The sequence below is a fragment of the Mustela nivalis genome (assembly GCF_964662115.1).
Source record: "Mustela nivalis genome assembly, chromosome: X".
In the NCBI taxonomy this organism is placed as follows: domain Eukaryota; kingdom Metazoa; phylum Chordata; class Mammalia; order Carnivora; family Mustelidae; genus Mustela; species Mustela nivalis.
Genome location: NC_139040.1, coordinates 57,572,293 through 57,589,503, shown reverse-complemented (window position 1 = coordinate 57,589,503; position 17,211 = coordinate 57,572,293). Strand labels below are relative to the sequence as shown.

The 17,211-nt window shown below is 38.4% G+C and overlaps 1 protein-coding gene across 2 annotated transcripts in view; it reads left to right on the top strand.

Moving 5' to 3' along the window:
* The first annotated feature begins 5,337 nt into the window (after positions 1–5,337).
* The window catches only part of CYLC1 (cylicin 1), a 105,037-nt gene continuing 93,163 nt past the window's right edge, over positions 5,338–17,211 (top strand). The window contains exon 1 of one of the 2 annotated variants that reach the window (XM_082718429.1): positions 5,338–5,378. In XM_082718429.1, coding sequence (XP_082574555.1) covers positions 5,347–5,378 — 32 coding nt within the window. In that variant the 5' untranslated portion in view covers positions 5,338–5,346. Of the gene's footprint in view, positions 5,379–6,672; positions 6,783–17,211 lie in introns of those variants that run through there. The other variant, XM_082718430.1, reaches the window with a different exon arrangement.

Here is a 17,211-nt window from a genome sequence, read left to right as displayed (position 1 = left end):
CTGACACCCGACATCCTTTTTCCTGCAGAGTCTGTAAGAGAGCTCTTGTCCCCCGCAAACATGACTCATAGTCCTCAGCGGCTACTAGCAAGTCATCAACATACAGTAACAGAGTGACTCCTGGGTTGGAGGTTATGTACTCATGCAAATCCTCATGTAGGACCTCATCAAAAATGGTGGGTGAATTCTTGAATCCTTGGGGAAGTCTTGTCCAGTTGAGCTGGCCTAGAAACCCTTTCTGTGGGGTGGACCACTCAAAAGCAAAAAGGGGCTGAGATTCCCTCACTAAAGATATACAGAAAAATGCATCCTTGAGATCTAAGATGGTATACACAGTTCTTTTGGGGCCAGGAGGGAGAGTAGGGTATAGGGGTTACACACCATTGGGTGGATATCTTCAGCCCATTTATTAACTTCCTGCAAGTCCTGGATGGGTCGGTACTCCCCACTCTTGGTCTTTTTGACAGACAGGAAAGGGGTGTTCCATGGAGATTTGCAAGGAACTAGGATCCCGTCTCCTCGGAGGTGGTTAATGTGTTTTCTGATCCCTTCCTTTGCTTCCTGGGGAAGGGGGTACTGCCGAACGTGAATAGCCATAGCTGTCACCTTTAATTGTACCTTTACTGGAGGTTGTTCCTTGGCCAAGCCAGGGGGTTTTCCCTTCTGCCCAGACCTCAGGAAACTCATCCCGTAGGATTTGGAAAAGGCTCCCCCCCTTTGTTTCCTCTGGTTCTGAGACTGGCTTGTAAAGGAGGTATTCATCTACTGCTGCCATAAGTACTTGTACAGTGGGTTGTCTCAAGGTTACAGTCATGTCTCCTTCCGAGAACTGAATGCCAGCTCTTAACTTGTGGAGGAGATCTCTTCCCATCAAGTTATAAGGGGCATTAGGGAGGACCAAAAATCGATGTTTAACTACTCCTGAGGCCAAATTTAGAGTCCTTTCTGTTGTCCATTTATGTCTCTCTGTGCCATTTGCTCCTTGTACCCAAACTTCCTCTACAGATAGTTTTCCAATAGGTTTAAGTAATGATGAAAATTGGGCTCCCATGTCCACCAAAAAATCAACTGATTTCCCCTCCACTTCAATTTTTATCCGACGTTCAGGAAGGGGCTCCAAACCATGGCTCCTTCAGTCTCTGGTGGCAAGCATTGCTGTCTTCCTTTTGGGGCACTCCCTGGCCCAATGTCCTTTTTCCTTACAGTAAGTGCACTGATCTGAATCTAAGTCTTCCCGCCTGCCTTCTCTGTGCTTAGGCTTTTCCTTCCATTTACTATCCCCTACCCGTCTCCTCCCTGCCTCATGTAATGCCAAAACATTAACCAGTTTTTTTGTCTGTTTTTCATCTTCTTGCACATCCCTGTTGTTAAACACCTTTTTTGCTATTCCCACTAACTCAGTCAGATTCTTCCCTTCAAATCCTTTGATTTTCTGGTTTCCTCCTTATATCTGGGGTTGACTGACTGACAAATGCAAGATTCATTGCCCTCTGATTTTTGGGTGCCTCAGGGTCGATGAGGCTATACATTTTATAGGCTTCAATTAGCCTTTCTAGGAAAGCTCCTGAAGACTCATTCTTACCTTGAGTCACCGTACTAATTTTAGATAAATTTATGGGTCTCCTTGCAGCTGCACAGAGGCCTCCCAGTAGAGCCTGGCGGTAGAAATGTAAGCTCTCCTTACCTTCATCAGAGTTTGGATCCCAGTCGGGGGGTTCCCTTGGGCAGTAGTCCTCCATTCGGTGGGGATCGAGGTCCCTGCCAAGTCGCTCACTTATCACCTTATGGGTTTCTCACATGATGCGATCCCGCTCTTCCCCATTAAAGAGAGCCATAAGGAGCTGTTGAATATCCACCCAGGTAAGTTAATGAGTAAGAAAGACAGTCACCAAGAAGCTAATTAAATCCTGAGGGTGGACAGAAAAGGATTTGTGTTGGGTCTTCCAGTTATAGATGTCAGAAGAAGAGAAAGGGATATAGCTTAGGTGGGGCCACCCTCTCCTGTCTGGTAGAGCAACCTCACGAAGAGGCAGCATTGGCGCCAACAGTACCGGTGAGGTAAAGAGAGGCAGAGGGGGATAGAGGAAAGGGGAAGGATCAGGGTGGTCTCTCTGCTTGGTGGTCCAATAGATGGACCCCGACCGTGTATGAGGTGGACTGTCAAAGGCATTTCGGGACCGAGAGTCAGATTTAGAGGACAAATAAGAGGGGGGGGATTCCACATCCTCCATATCCGATGGAGGTCTTCTTCCCTGGTTTCCCCTCATCTGTCTGTTCTTGTTTTGGTGCTCTGACCTGCCTTAGAGGGAGAGAGATGGTTTCGTTAGCAGGGGGAAGGTGGGACTTGAACCATGAACCAGGGCAGCTCTTCTATCAGATATCGCCAGGCCACAATGTACGGTATTTGGTCTCGATGTAGATCAAAGACCTCACTCCGGGTAGAATAGATCTGAGTCAAGGCAAACATTCCTTCCAGGGGCCACCCTGTGGAGAAAGTGGGCCACTCTAATTGGCAGAGTGTTTCTAGTTTTCCCAGGTAAACCTTGTCACCTGACTGAGTGGCTTTACCTTGAAAATCCTTGAAATGTTCAGGAACAAGACCTAGGGGTGTCACAGGTCCCTTACTCCCCGTTTGTCCCATTTCTCCAAATACAACAAATAGCACAATAGACAACAAAAAAACAAGGCAAAGACAACAGCAGACCCAGCGATTCCCATCCAGAGCCTGCTGCTGTTGGGGACTTTCTGTGTCCCCTGCAAACACAACAAACCACACAACAGACAACAACAACAAAAAAAAACAGGCAAAGACAACTGCAGGCCCACCGATTCTTACCCAGAACCTGCCACTGGTGGAGGCTTTCTTTATTCCCCGACTGCCTACGGAGATTCGAACCCCTCAACTGTTTAGGGGGACTTGAACTCCCCAACTGCCCAGGGGGACTCAAAGCCCCTGACAGCCCAGGGGGACTCGAACCCCCCAACCATCTAGGGGAACTTGAACCCCCCCCAACTGCCCAGGGTAACTTGAACCCCCTCTCGATCTACCAGCAGAGGGATGGGGCATCCCCACATCTCTCCAGCCCTGGGGATCATGGCCGCATCCAGTTTCTCCCCGGTGGGCTATACCCTGGAGCTCCGCAACCAGACAGACAGACACAATCCCAATACCTTCAGAGGCTTTTCCCAGAAATTATGATATTGGCTCAGTTCTCATAGTTTGATCCAGGTGCCCCCTCCAATGTTAGGGTCCATGATCAAAGGAACGAGACTGATGCAAAGTGAAAGTCAAGCAAAGCTTTATTTCGTTCCAAGCATCAGAAACCAAACTGACTGGTAAGAGCCATCTATTATGAAAAGGTTGTTAGGGTCCATGATCAAAGGAATGAGAGGCGATGACGATGACCCCAACAAGGCCACTCCCAGCGTGGCCACTCTGGACGAGGCTGTTCCCTGATGGGGCTGCTCCAGACGAGGCCTTGAGATGCTTAGGGAATAAAATTATGACCACTATACACCTAACCACTATTTCTGCTTCTGTATCTTCGCTTGCTAACCCACGAGGAGATGGAAAAATACCAGCAGACTTTCTATAGACACTCTGTAACCACACATCCCCCGCCCAGAATTGAACGTGACAGAATGGCTGCTCCCTGGCCCCCCATCCGGCTCTGGGCCAAGAGATAACAACCATCTGTCACCCCGTGGCTTGACAGGAAGACCCCGATCAATCCTGACGTGACACATACCCTAGCAGTGCCAACTCAGCAGTTTGAAGAATGACAGCCCTTTGACCTAACCAATAATCTGTTTCCAGCCCTTTTCCTGCTCTGTAGCACGCCAGTCATATTATAGAGTTGCTTTTTTATTTTCCCGTGGTATGTAGCGATTTGTTACAAGATACTATGATGTATGCTAAGTCCCTGCCTCCCCCAAAATACTGTATAAAAGGTGTTGTGATCCTGAGCTCGGGGCCTCTTAGCGTCACCAGCAACGAGTGCGCGGAAGTCCGGGTTAGAACTCGTAATAAATGACCCTTGCTGTTTGGCTTTGACTCTGGACTCTGATGGTAGTCTTTGAGGGGGGGGGGGCTTGGAATTTGGGCATAACAGCCTCTCCCCAAATGATGCTGCTCCTGACTAGGCCACTCACCAAGGAGGCCTCATGTTGAGGAATCCACTCCAGGAATGAAGTTGCTCCCCGGAATGACTCCACTTGGCGAGGCCGCAGCTGGCAGCTGGGTCGCTCCCGGGTGGTAGGGGCGGGGCGGTTCCCAACAACTGTCACTACCGTGGCTATCCTGATGGCTATCCTAAGGACTCTCCCAACTAATGGCTCTCACAGCTCTGACGGCTCTAACGGCTCTGATGGCTCTAATTACTCCTACTACTCCTCCTACTCCTACCTGCCCAGCCTCACAAACTAACCTTTATAGAGGTGGTTGAGCCCGGCCCACACACAGGTGGCCAATGGGATTTCAACTCACCTCAGTAAATATATGCATGCCTCACTGATTGGATGTCTCCATCCAGCCTGGCCTGCCCCTATATCCGGGGGTTTATAAGTAAGTTCCTCTGGAAGGGGCAGGCCCTTACAGCGGAGTTTGTGGGGTAGGGCACATTGTCCTAATACCATAGGTAGAGATTGTTCCCTGTGGTTCTGGCAAATGTCCTGCTATCTCGACTACAGGAGGGGAAGAGAAGTGGTTATTGTGAACATATATATTTTTAGGGGGAGAAGTCTGAATGTGAAGGAAATGTACAGGATTAAAGCTGCTCTTTATAGAGGAATGTTTATATTCTTTTATTTTCCTTTCAGTCCATATAGCCCTTTTTTGCACACATCTACACATATGTATGTTCAAAACTAGTATTGAAATAGTCTGATATCAAATAATTAGATATTTATTAAACAATCAAATAGATTCAATCAATGAAAAAATGAAAAAAAGACGGATTCTCTCAGTTCAAACTGTAAAATAGTGCAATTTAAAAATGGATATCAGGGGCGCCTGGGTGGCTCAGTGGGTTAAAGCCTCTGCTTTCGGCTCAGGTCATGATCCCAGGGTCCTGGGATAGAGCCCCACATCGGGCTCTCTGCTCAGCAGGGAGCCTGCTTCCTCCTCTCTCTCTGCCTGCCTCTCTGCCTATTTGTGATCTCTGTCAAATAAATAAATAAAATCTTTTAAAAAAATAAAATAAAATAAAAATGGATATCAGAAGCATCTATACACTGTAAAGGATAGTTACTCTGTCTTTTACCTTCAACTTCCTGTTATTTCCACTGTCTTTATGATGTCATCACTCAACTTTACCACTGAAATTACAATGCTAAAGTCCTGGCAACATGTATGCAGGGGAAATGTCTCTTCCAAGACTGTAAGTACTTTGTTTAATACTTTTTCCGTATTTTTAATGACTAATATGCTCAACTTAGCAACATACTTATATTTTTAAATGTAAATAATGTTTCTTTCATGGAAATTTTATTTGTAGATTAAAATTTTAAACAGAAGTATGAAATTTTCAACAATATCTTGGGTGTTTTGAATTGAGATTTAGCTACTTCAGGCTTTTTCATGAAATACTTCCATGGTCTTAACCATTGTGTGTGTATGTGTTTATAATCACATCCTATTTTAAGAAGAAGGGAAGTAATTACTGTGTATGAAGACATTTAAAATGGAAAGCTGGATAAAATGTAGTTAAGACTTTATTATACAGCTTTGATATACTTAATTTTATGTAAAAGGAAAATTAGACCATTCCTTTGCTCTGATAAAAAGGAAGGCTTAGTATCATTTCCAATAAAATAAAGTATAGTGAGTTGACTTTCAAAAGGAGTCATTAAGTGGATGATGAATATTATTAATATGTAACTAAACAATAGTATTTCTGCAGGCTTTAGTGGCCACAGTCTTTCAATGTTGGTCTTTAAAAGTTGATCTCCTCTGAAAGAATATTGCTGAAATAATACAAAAATGAGGATAATATAGACCATATTGATTTGGAGCCACCATCTAATAGCCATGTGTATTAAGTTGAACAGAAGAGATTATCATACTCAACCATTTTTTATCTAAAATAAATGGAAATTTCAATCTGATAGAAAAAGCAGATAAAAATCAGTAATAAAGATATACTTTAGATGACATAAAAACAGTTGAAAGTTATAAACAGGTATTTTATAGAAAAAAAATGTGAATGTCCAATACATATATGAAAAGAGGTACAACCTTATTTATGAAAAGAAAACTTAGAAAATCTTTAACTCAGAAATTAAAATTCTAAAAACAAAAACAAAAACAAAACAAAATAAATGGAAAAAAACCACCAAAACAACCCCTAAAGGGATATTTCCTTTTTAAATGATACATTTTTGTGATGTTTCAATGTTTTTCAATGAGTATGTGTTACTTTTAAAATCAGAAATTTCAATACACTGTGAAAGGAAGGAAAAGAATCACTTGATCTAGAAATTGAAATTGAGCTCCTAGTGCTTTTAGAAATATATTTCTAGTTTGATGCTGCCTCCGTCTCCACTTTCCTCTTACATCATAAAGGCTTCAGGATTACATCACCATTAGGCATTATGTCTAAAACAAACTGTCATCAGCAAAATCTTCTGTATCCTCCTCTGCTTCATATCTGAATATTTCCACACTTTCTTGCTCTCTGAAACTTGGCTGTTTCTCAAATACACTGCATTTCCTGAGGCCCTCTTGAGTAGATGTTTTCCTTTCTACATCCCTTCCTACCACTGGACCCAGAGGTGCAGTAAATGTACGTTTGTGTTCTCAGTGGCATTTCCAACTCATTCTATATCCTTACTCCCTAAAAATAGCCAGTTTTGAATCTCATGATGATATCATCTGTGACTTTTCCTTGTTATATTTATCTAGTAACTCCCAGGTCATTCCCTTTATTTTGCCATGATTTTCTATCTGGCCCACTGCCTTTCCCTAGTGATTTTAAGATGTAGATAATCATTCTTATATCCTAACATCTCAATTACTTGACTTTACTTTCTGAAACTATCTTGCCTTCCATCTAATTTCAGTGGCCCACTCTTATTCATATCCCTTCAAACTTTTAAATTCAAACATTTCATTTTCCAACCACTGCTTCAGGTACCTCTAATATCCACACTTTTTCAACTTTGTTGAAGAATCCAACAATTCTTCTACCCCTATAAGACCTACAATTGACTTTATTGCCTTCAAGATATTGTTGATCAGTCCTTTCCCCATGTCTTTACTTACGTTCATACCCTTTATAGATCCTTAGCTATCTTAGGTTCTTAGAGGCTCATGGTGAACTGATAGAAATAAATTCCTGCATACATCTTCAATCCCCTTTACTCACCTTTTAACATTTCTTTGACAAAACCCTAATTTTAGAGGCACCTGGTTGGCTCAGTGGGCTGGGCCTCTGCCTTTGGCTCAGGTCATGATCTCAGGGACCTGAGATCGAGCCCCACATTGGGCTCTCTGCTCATTGGGGAGTCGGCTTCTCTCTCTCTCTCTCTCTGCCTGCCTTTCTGCCTACTTGTGATCTCTATCAAATAAAGAAATTAAATTTTTAAAAATCCCTAATTTTAGATAAATCCAACTCCCCTATTACTCCTCAGTAGTACCTTTGCAAGCTGAATATGGTTGAGGAAAACCGTGTGGCCATGACAGTTGGCTTCAATTTAATTTATAATGTCATACTGCAAGTAGACCATTAATGATACCCAGCAATGTTATTAAACTTCTCTCATCTATTCAAATCTCTCTTTTAAGATGACTATTTCTTACATTTTTTCTCTTAAATTTACAACAGATTTTCCAACCTACTTTGGCTAATAGAGACAAATAGGGGACATTTTCACGATTGCCACAGCTAAATATCCTAGTCTATATGTATCTTTAAAAAACTTTTTTCCTTCCTTCCTCCTAGTGGAGTAGATACCCTCCTCTTGCTCACATCTAAGTATAACTTAAGATGTATTAGTTTCCTGTGGCTACTGAAACAAATTACCATAAACTTGCTAGCTTAAAACATTAGACATTTATTGTCTCAGATTTCTGGGAGATGAAAGTCCAAAATCAAGATGTTAGCAGTATGGGTACTTATTAAGGATCTAAGAATCTGTCCCATGATTCTCCTAGCTTCTGGCAGTTTCTGGTAATCATTAGCATTCTCTGGATTGTAGATACAGCACCCCAATCTCTGTCTCCACCACTACATGGCACACTCTCCCTGATAGTGTGTGCCTGTATCCAAATTTCTTTCTTCTCATAAGAACACTAGTCATTGTGTGGGAGCCCACCCTAATCCATTATGACCTCATCTAAACTATATTACATCTGCAAAGACCCTGTTTCCAAATAAGGTCAATTTCACAGGTACCAAATGATAGGACTTGAATATATCTTTATGGGTGACACAATTCAACACACAGCACTAGGCATTGGATGTTCTTTGCTACTTAAGGATATGACTCTTATAATTAAGTTATCTTCTGTATCCTCATTCTTTATCTTTCTTCTATAGCTTTATTGAAACATAATTGACATAGAATTGTGTATGTTTGAGGTGTACAATATGATGATTTGCTACTCTGATGCATTGCAAAATTATGACCATGGTAAGTTTAGTTAACACCTCCATCACAACATGTAATTACTTTTTAAAAATTTTTTTTGTTGTGGTGGTGAGAACATTTGAGGTCTACTCTTTTATCAAATTTCAAGTATATAATAAAGCATTGTTAACTATGGTCACTGCACTATGCATTAGATCCCTACTATATATTCATCTTATAACTGGAAGTTTGTACACTTTGAACATCTCTGCATTTCTCCTACCCGCAAGCCCCAGGCAATCACCACTGTACAGTTTCTAGGAATTCAGCTTCTTTACAATTCACATATGAATGAGATCATAGATTATTGTATTTCTGTCTAATTTATTTTACATAAAATAATATCTTCAAGATCCATCTCTTTTGTCATAAGTGATAGGACTTCCTTTTTTCTCATGGCTGAACTCTATCTATATATCTATCTTTCTTTCTACCATCTATCTATTATCTATCTATCTATCATGTATAATCTATCTATCATCTATCATCTATCTATATCTTTGATAGAGTGGTTTGATTTCCTTCAATATATACCTAGAAGTGGGGTTGCTGTATCATATGGCAGTTCTATTTTTAATTATTGAAGAACTTCATCCTATTGTCCATAATGACTGTACCAATTTCCCTTTGTGTCTAGAGTGTTCAAAGTTTCCCTTCTCTTCATGACCTCACCACCACGTGGTTCTTCCCTTTTTTGATAAGAGCCACTTTAACAGGTGTGAAGTGACATCTCATTCTAGTTTTGATATGGACTACCTTGATAATTAAAGTTTGCTGAGCATCTCCTCATGTACCTGTTGGCCATTTGTATCTCTCCCTTGGGAAAATGTCTATTAAGTTTCTCAGCACATTTTAGTTTAGTTTCAGGTTTTTATTTAAATGCCAATTAGTTAACATACTGTACAATACTAGTTTCAGGTGTAGAATTTAGTGATTTGTCACTTACATAAAACACCCAGTACTCATCACAAGTGCCCTCCTTAATACCCATCACCCATTTAACTGATGCTGCCCATCTCCACTCCAGCAATCCTCAGTTTGTTCCCTACAGTTAAGAGATTTTATGGTTTGCCACTTTTTTTTTCTTTCTCTCTATATATTTTAAAACTCAGATTACTTTATTAATTTTTCTATTGAGTTGTTAAGAATTCCTCATATATTTTGTGTATTAACCTCTTATAGACAGTTTCCAAATATTCTGTCCCATTCCATATGCTGCCTTTTTATTTCAATGATTCTTTTTCCTTTTGATGTGCAGAAGCTTTCAATGTGTTGTAGTTTCATTTTATTTTTGCTTTTTTGGGGGGGTTGCGTATACATTTGGTGCATCTCTTTATATACCTGTTGACCATTTATGCCTTCTTTAAAAAAGGTCTATTCAGGTAATTTGTCTATTTTTTAATCAATTTACTATTTTAATATTGAGTTGTGTCAGTCACCTAAATATTATGGATATTAAGCCCTTATCAGATAATTGGTTTGCAAATATTTTCTTCCTTTCAACATGCTGCTTTTCAATATTATCAATTGTTCCTTTGCTGTGCAGAAGCTAAGCTTTATATAGTCCTACATATTTATATTTGCTTTTGTTGCCTTAACTTTTGGGGGCATATCCAAAAAATAATAATGTCAAGGGCATATCAAAGATCTTTCTTCCTATGTTTTCTTCTATGAGTTGAAAAGTTTCAATTCTTATGTTTAAGTTTTTAACCCATTTCAAGTTAATTTTTGTGATTTGTGTGAGATGGGGTTCCACTTTTATTCCTTTGTATATGGATATCCACTTTTCCCAGAACTGTTTATTGAAGAGATGATCCATTTGTGCCCTCATAAAAGATTAGTTGATTACAAGTGCATGGATTTTTATCTCTGCTCTTCATTACATTCCATAGGCCTATGTTACTGTTTTTATTCCAATACCATACTGTTTTAATTACTATATCTTTGTATTCTAGTTTGCAATCAGGAAGTAATAGCTCCAGCATTATCCCTCTTTCTCAAGACTCTTTTGGCTATTCATAGTCTTTTGTGCATCCATACGAATTTTAGGATTGTTAGTTCTATTTCTGTGGAAAAATTCTATTGGAATTTTGATCAGGAGTGCATTTAATCTATAGAAGGATTTGGTAATATTGGCACTTTAACAGTATTATTCTACTCAACCCTGAACTTGGGTTATCTTTCCAGTTACTTGTGTCTTCATTTTCTTTCATCAATAACTGAAATTTTTTAATGTACAAATATTAACTTCTTTGGATTGTAAGAATTTTATGGTTTTTAAGTATTCTCAATTAGATTGTTTACTTTTCTTTTTTTTAATTTTTACTTAAATTCCAGTTAGTTAATATATAATATAATATAATATAATATAATATAATATAACATAAAATATAAATTTCAGGTATAAAATTTACTGGTTCAACACTTACATCCCAAGAACTGCCCTTCTTAATCCCTATCACCTATTTAATCCTTCTTCTTGCCCACCTCTGCTCTGGTAACCATTATTTTTTGTCTATAATTAAGAGTATGTTTCTTGGTTCACCTTTTTTTCCTTTGCTCATTTGTTTTATTTCTTAAATTCCACATATGAGTAAAATCATATAGTATTTGTCTTTCTCTGACTGACGTATTTTGCTTAACATAATATTCTCTAGTTCCAACTACATCATAACAATGGAAATAGTCATGCTTTTTTATGGCTGAATAAGATTCCACTATATATGAAACTTTTTTATTCATTCATATATTGATAGTCACTTACACTGCTTTCATAATTTAGCCATTGTACAAAATGCTGCTATGAACATAGGGGTACATCCATCCCTTTGAATTAGTATTTCTCCATTCTTTGGGTAAATACCTAGTAGTGCAATTGCTAGATCATAGGGTAGTTCTACTTTTAACTTTTTAGGAAACTCCATGGTGTTTTTCATAGGGGCAGCACCAGTTTGAATTCCCACCAACAATGTATGAGTGTTCTCCTTTCTCCACAACTTTGTCAAATTTGTTTCTTGTGTTGCTGATTTAAACCATTCTGATAGGTGTGAGGTTATATCTCATTAGAGTTTTGATTTGTATTTCCCTGATGATAAGTGATCTTGACATCTTTTCAGGTGTCTTTTGACCACGTGTATGTCTTCCTTAGTAAAATGTCTATTCAAGTATTCTGCCCATTTTTTAATTAGATTATTCATTTTTGAATTGTTAAGTTTTATAAGTTCTTTATATATTTTCAATACCAATACTGTGTCAGATAACCATAAGAAACTCTTAACTATAGTAAGTGAATTGAGGGTCACTGGAGGGGAGGTGGGTGGAAGGATGGGGCAACTGGGTGATGGGCATTAAGGAGGGCACTTGATATAATGAGCACTGGGTATTTTATGCAACTGATGAATCACTAAATTCTACTTCTGAAACTAATAATACAGTATATGTTAACTAAGTTTAATTTGAATTTAAAAAAACAATACATAATTTTCAACTATTTTCTCCCATCCCATAGCTGTGTTTTAGTTTTATTGATTATTTATTTTGCTGTGCAGAAGCTTTTAAGTTTGCTGAAGTCCCAGCACTTTATTTTTGCTTTAGTTTCGCTTCCCTCAGGAGACATATCTAGTAAGAAGTTACTATGGTTGATGCCAAACAGGTTACTGATTTTGTTCTTCTCCAGGATTTTGATGGTTTCAAGTCTCATATTTAAATCTTTTATCCATTTTGAATTTATTTTTGTGTATGGTGTAAGAAAGTGGTGCAGTTTCATTCCTTTGCATGTTGCTGTCCTGTTTACCCAACACTTGTTTGAAGGGAGTGTCTTTTTCCCATTGGATATTCTTTCTTGCTTTGTTGAGGAGTAATTGTCCCTATAGTTGTGGGTTTATTTGGGTTTTCTCTTCCATGCTATTGATCTATGTGTGTATTTTTGTGGCAGTACCATACTTCATTGATAACTACAGCTTTGTGATATAATTTGAAATCTGGAACTTTGATGACTCCAGCTTTGCTTTTTGTTTTCAATATCATTTGGCTATTCAGAGTCAGTTGCATTTCTACACAAATTTTATGGTTGTTTTTTGTAGTTCGGTGAAAAATGCTGTTGGTATTTTGATAGGAATTGCATTAAACCTATAGATTGTTCTGGGTATTAGAGATATTTTAAGAACATTGGTTCTTCCCATCCACGAGGAAAGAATATCTTTCCAATCCTTTGTGTTGTCTTCAATTTCTTTGACCAGTGTTTTATAGTTTCAAAAGTACAGTACTTCCATCTCTTTGGTTAGGTTTATTCCTAAGTATCTTATCATTTTTGGTGCATTTGAAAGTGGGATTTATTCCTTAATTTAATGTTCTGCTGCTTCATTTTTGGTATATAGAAATGCTGCAGATTTCTGTATGGTGATCTTTATCTTCTGATTGTACTGAATTTGTGTATGATTCCTAGCAAGTTTTTGATGGAGTCCTTTGGGTTTTCTATATAGAGTATCATGTCATCTGCAAATTATGAAACTATTACTTCCTTGCTAATTTGGATGCCTTGTGTTTCTTTTTGTTGTCTAATTGCTATAATTAGGACTTTCATTACTTTGTTCAGATACAGTTGTGAGAGTGGATATCCCTGTCTTATTCTTGACCATAGAGGTAAAGCTCTCAGTTTATCCCCATTAAGGATGATATTAGCTGTGGGTTTTTCATAAATGGCCATTATTATGAGAGGTATGTTCCCTCTAAAACTACTTTGTTGGAGACTTTTGTTATGAAACAGTGTTACATTTTTTGGAATTTTTTTCAACATCTATAGAAAAGGTAATATGGTTTTTATCCTTTCTTATATTGATGTGTGGTTTTTTAAAGAGAGGGCAAAGAGAGGAGGAGTATAGGGGCACGGGGGGAGGAGAGAGAGTGAATCTCAAGCATACTCTGCACACATAGCACAGGGCCCAACACTGGGCTCAGTTTCACGACACTGAGATCATGACGTGAGTTGAAATTAAGAGTGAGATGCTTAACTGACTCCACCACACAGACACCAATTAATGTGATTTATAACATTGATTGATTTTAAATATTGAAACAGGGGTGCCTGGGTAGCTCAGTGGGTTAAGCCTCTGTCTTCCACTCTGGTCATGATCTCAGGGTCCTGGGATTGAGCCCGGCATCTGGCTCTCTACTCAGCAGGGAGCCTGCTTCCCCTCTCTCTCTGCCTGCCACTCTGCCTACTTGTGATCTCTCTCTGTCAAATAAATAAATAAAATCTTTAAAAAATGAAAATATTGAAACAAACTGAGAACCAGTGAATAAATCCCTCTTGATCATGGTAAGTGATTTTTAAAATGCAATGTTGGATTTGTTTTCTTAGTATTTTATTTTATTTTTTACTATGTTATGTTATTCACTATACAGTACATCACTTGTTTTTGATGTAGTGTTCCTAGTATTTTATTGAGAATTTTTTGCATCTGTGTCCCTCAGAGATGTTGGTGTGTAGTTCTCTTTTTCAAAGGTCTTTCTCGGGTTTTTGTAGCAGTGTAATGCTGGCTTCATAAAATAAATTTGGAAGTTTTTCTTCCTTTTCTACTTTTTGGAATAGTTTGAAAATAGTAAGTATTAACTCTTCTTTAAATGATTGGTAAAATTTGCATATAGAAGTCACATGGTTCTGAAATTTTTGTATGTTTGGAGTTTTTGATTCCTGAACTAATTTTTTGCTGCTTATTGGTCTTTGCAAGTTTTCTTTTTCTTCCTGTTTTCAGTTTTGGTAGGTTATATGTTTCTACCCATTTATCCATTTCTTCCAGGTTTTCCAATTTGTTTGCATAGTTTTTCATAATATTCCATTATATTTTTTGTATTTCTGTGTGTTGGTTGTTGTTTCTCTTTTCTTTGTGATTTTATTTATTTATTTATTTATTTAAAGATTTCATTTATTTGACAGACAGAGATCACAAGTAGGCAGAGAGGCAGGCAGAGAGAGAGGAGGAAGCAGGCTCCCCACTGGGCAGAGAGCCTGATGTGGGGCTTGATCCCTCCCTGAGATCATAACCTAAGCCAAAAGCAGAGGCTTTAACCCACTGAGCCACCCAGACCCCCCTGACTTTATTTATTTAGCTTCTTTCTGTTTTTGAAAAGTCTGTCTAGAGTTATAACAATTTTATTCATTGTTTTCAAAGAAGCTTCTTCTGGTTTAATTGATATGTGTGTGTATGTGTGTATGTGTGTGTACTGTGTGTGTGTGTGTGTATAATTTGTTTATTTATATTTAGTTTCTATGATATTTATTTCTTTAATATTCATCATTTAATTCATTCTGCTGACATTACTCTTAGCTGTTCTTTTTTACCACCCTTAGGTGTAAGGTTAGTTTTTTTTTTTTTATTTGAGAAATTTCTTGTTTGTGGTAAACCATATCCTTTCCAAAACCATGTTTGCTGCATTCCAAACGTTTGGAATGTCATGTTTTCATTTTCATTTATTCCTATGTATTTTTTTAACTTTTTCTATGACTTCCTGGCTGACCCATTCATAATTTAGTAGCATGTTGTTTATCCTCCATATATTTGAAATGTTGTGATTATATCTGTGAACTCCATCTGGTCCACTGTTATTCAAAGCCATTATTTGTTGTTGATTTTCTGTTTACATGATCTGTCTGTTGATGTAAGTGAGGTGTTAAAATCCTCTACTATTACTGTATTATTATCAATTAGTTTCCTTACATTAGTTATTAGTTGTTTTATATATTTGGGTGCTCTCATGTTGGGTGCACATTTACAATTGTTATATCTTCTTGTTGGATTGTCCTCTTTATTATGATATACTGACCTTCTTTATCACTTGTTGCGGTCTTTATTTTAACATCTAGTTTTGGTGATATAAGTATTGCTACTCTGGCTTTATTTTGATATCCATTTGCATGATAAATGTTTCACCATCCCCTCCCTTTCAATGCGAAGGTGCCTTTAAGTCTCACATGAGTCAGCTGTAGGCAGACTATAAATGGGTTTTGTTCATCCATTCTGACACCCTATTTCCTTGAATTGGAGTATAAGTCCATTTGCATTCAAAGTCATTTTTTTCTTTTTCTTTTTTTTTTAAGATTTTATTTATTTATTTGACAGAGATCACAAGTAGGCAGAGAGGCAGGCAGAGAGAGAGAGAGAGAGAGAGAGAGGGAAGCAGGCTTCCTGCAGAGCAGGGAGCCCGATGCGGGGCTCGATCCCAGGACCCTGAGATCATGACCCGAGCCGAAGGCAGCAGCCCAAACCACTGAGCCACGCAGGCGCCCCATTTTTTTTCTTTTTCAAAGTCATTATTGATAGATATGTATTTAGTGCACTTGAATTATTTGCTTTGTCATTGTTTCTGGGTATTTTCTGTGATTTATTCTTGTCTTTGTCACTTTTCACCTTTGAAGAATAAATGAAACATGATGGGATTGGGAGGGAGACAAACCATAAGTGACTCTTAATCTCACAAAACAAACTGAGGGTTGCTGGGGGGAGGGGGTTTGGGAGAAGGGGGTGGGATTATGGACATTGGGGAGGGTATGCGCTTTGGTGAGTGCTGTGAAGTGTGTAAACCTGGCGATTCACAGACCTGTACCCCTGGGGATAAAAATATATGTTTATAAAAAATAAAAAAAAATAAAAGTCCCCTTTACTATTTCTTTCAGTACTGGTTTAGTATCACAAAATTCTTTAGTTCTTGTTTGTCTGGGAAATTCTTTATATTCTGAATAATAGACTTGCTATTTATACTTGGTTCCAGATTTTCCCCATTCAGCAATTTGAATGTATCATGCCAATCCCTTATGACTTATAAAATCTCTGTTGAGAAATCTCCAGCTAACTTAATGTGTCTTCTCTTGTAAAATAAGGACTTTTTTTGTCTTGCTGTTTTATGATTTTTCTTTTCACTATATTTTCTTTAAAATATTTTATTTATTCATGGAAGATGGAAAGAGAGAGGCAGAGGGAGGAGCAGGTTTCCAGAGGAGCAAGGAACCCAATGTGGGACTTGATCCCAGGACCCTGAGATCACGACCCAAGCTGAAGGCAGATGCTTAACCATCTGAGCTTCTCAGGCACCATCTCTATCACTATATTTTGCAAAGGTAATTTCAATATATCTTGGTGTTGGCCTCCTTTTGTTGATTCTGATGGGAGTTCTCTGTACATCCTGTATCTGGATGACTATTTCCTTCCAAAGATTAAGAAAGTTTTCAGTTATAATTTGTTCAAATAAATTTTCTGCCTTCTTTTCTCTCTGTGCTTCTCCTGAGGATCCTATGATATTAATGTTTTACACTTGTAAGAATTCAGAAAATTGAGCCCCTCTCATTTTTCAAACCAATCATTGCTTTGGGGATTCATTTTCCTTGTGCTTCCCCTTCCGTGCTCCTCTCTCTCTCTCTCTCATCTTTCTCTGTGACCACAGCTCCTTCCCTTCTGTGGCAACCATGATCCCTTTCTCCCTTAAACCACATCTCTGCACTTCCTCTTTTCTTAAATGTGGCTTCTTCTCTTCCTATAGTTGTGGAGTTTATTATGTCAGTTTTCAGGTTGATTTCTGAGGTATTTTGGA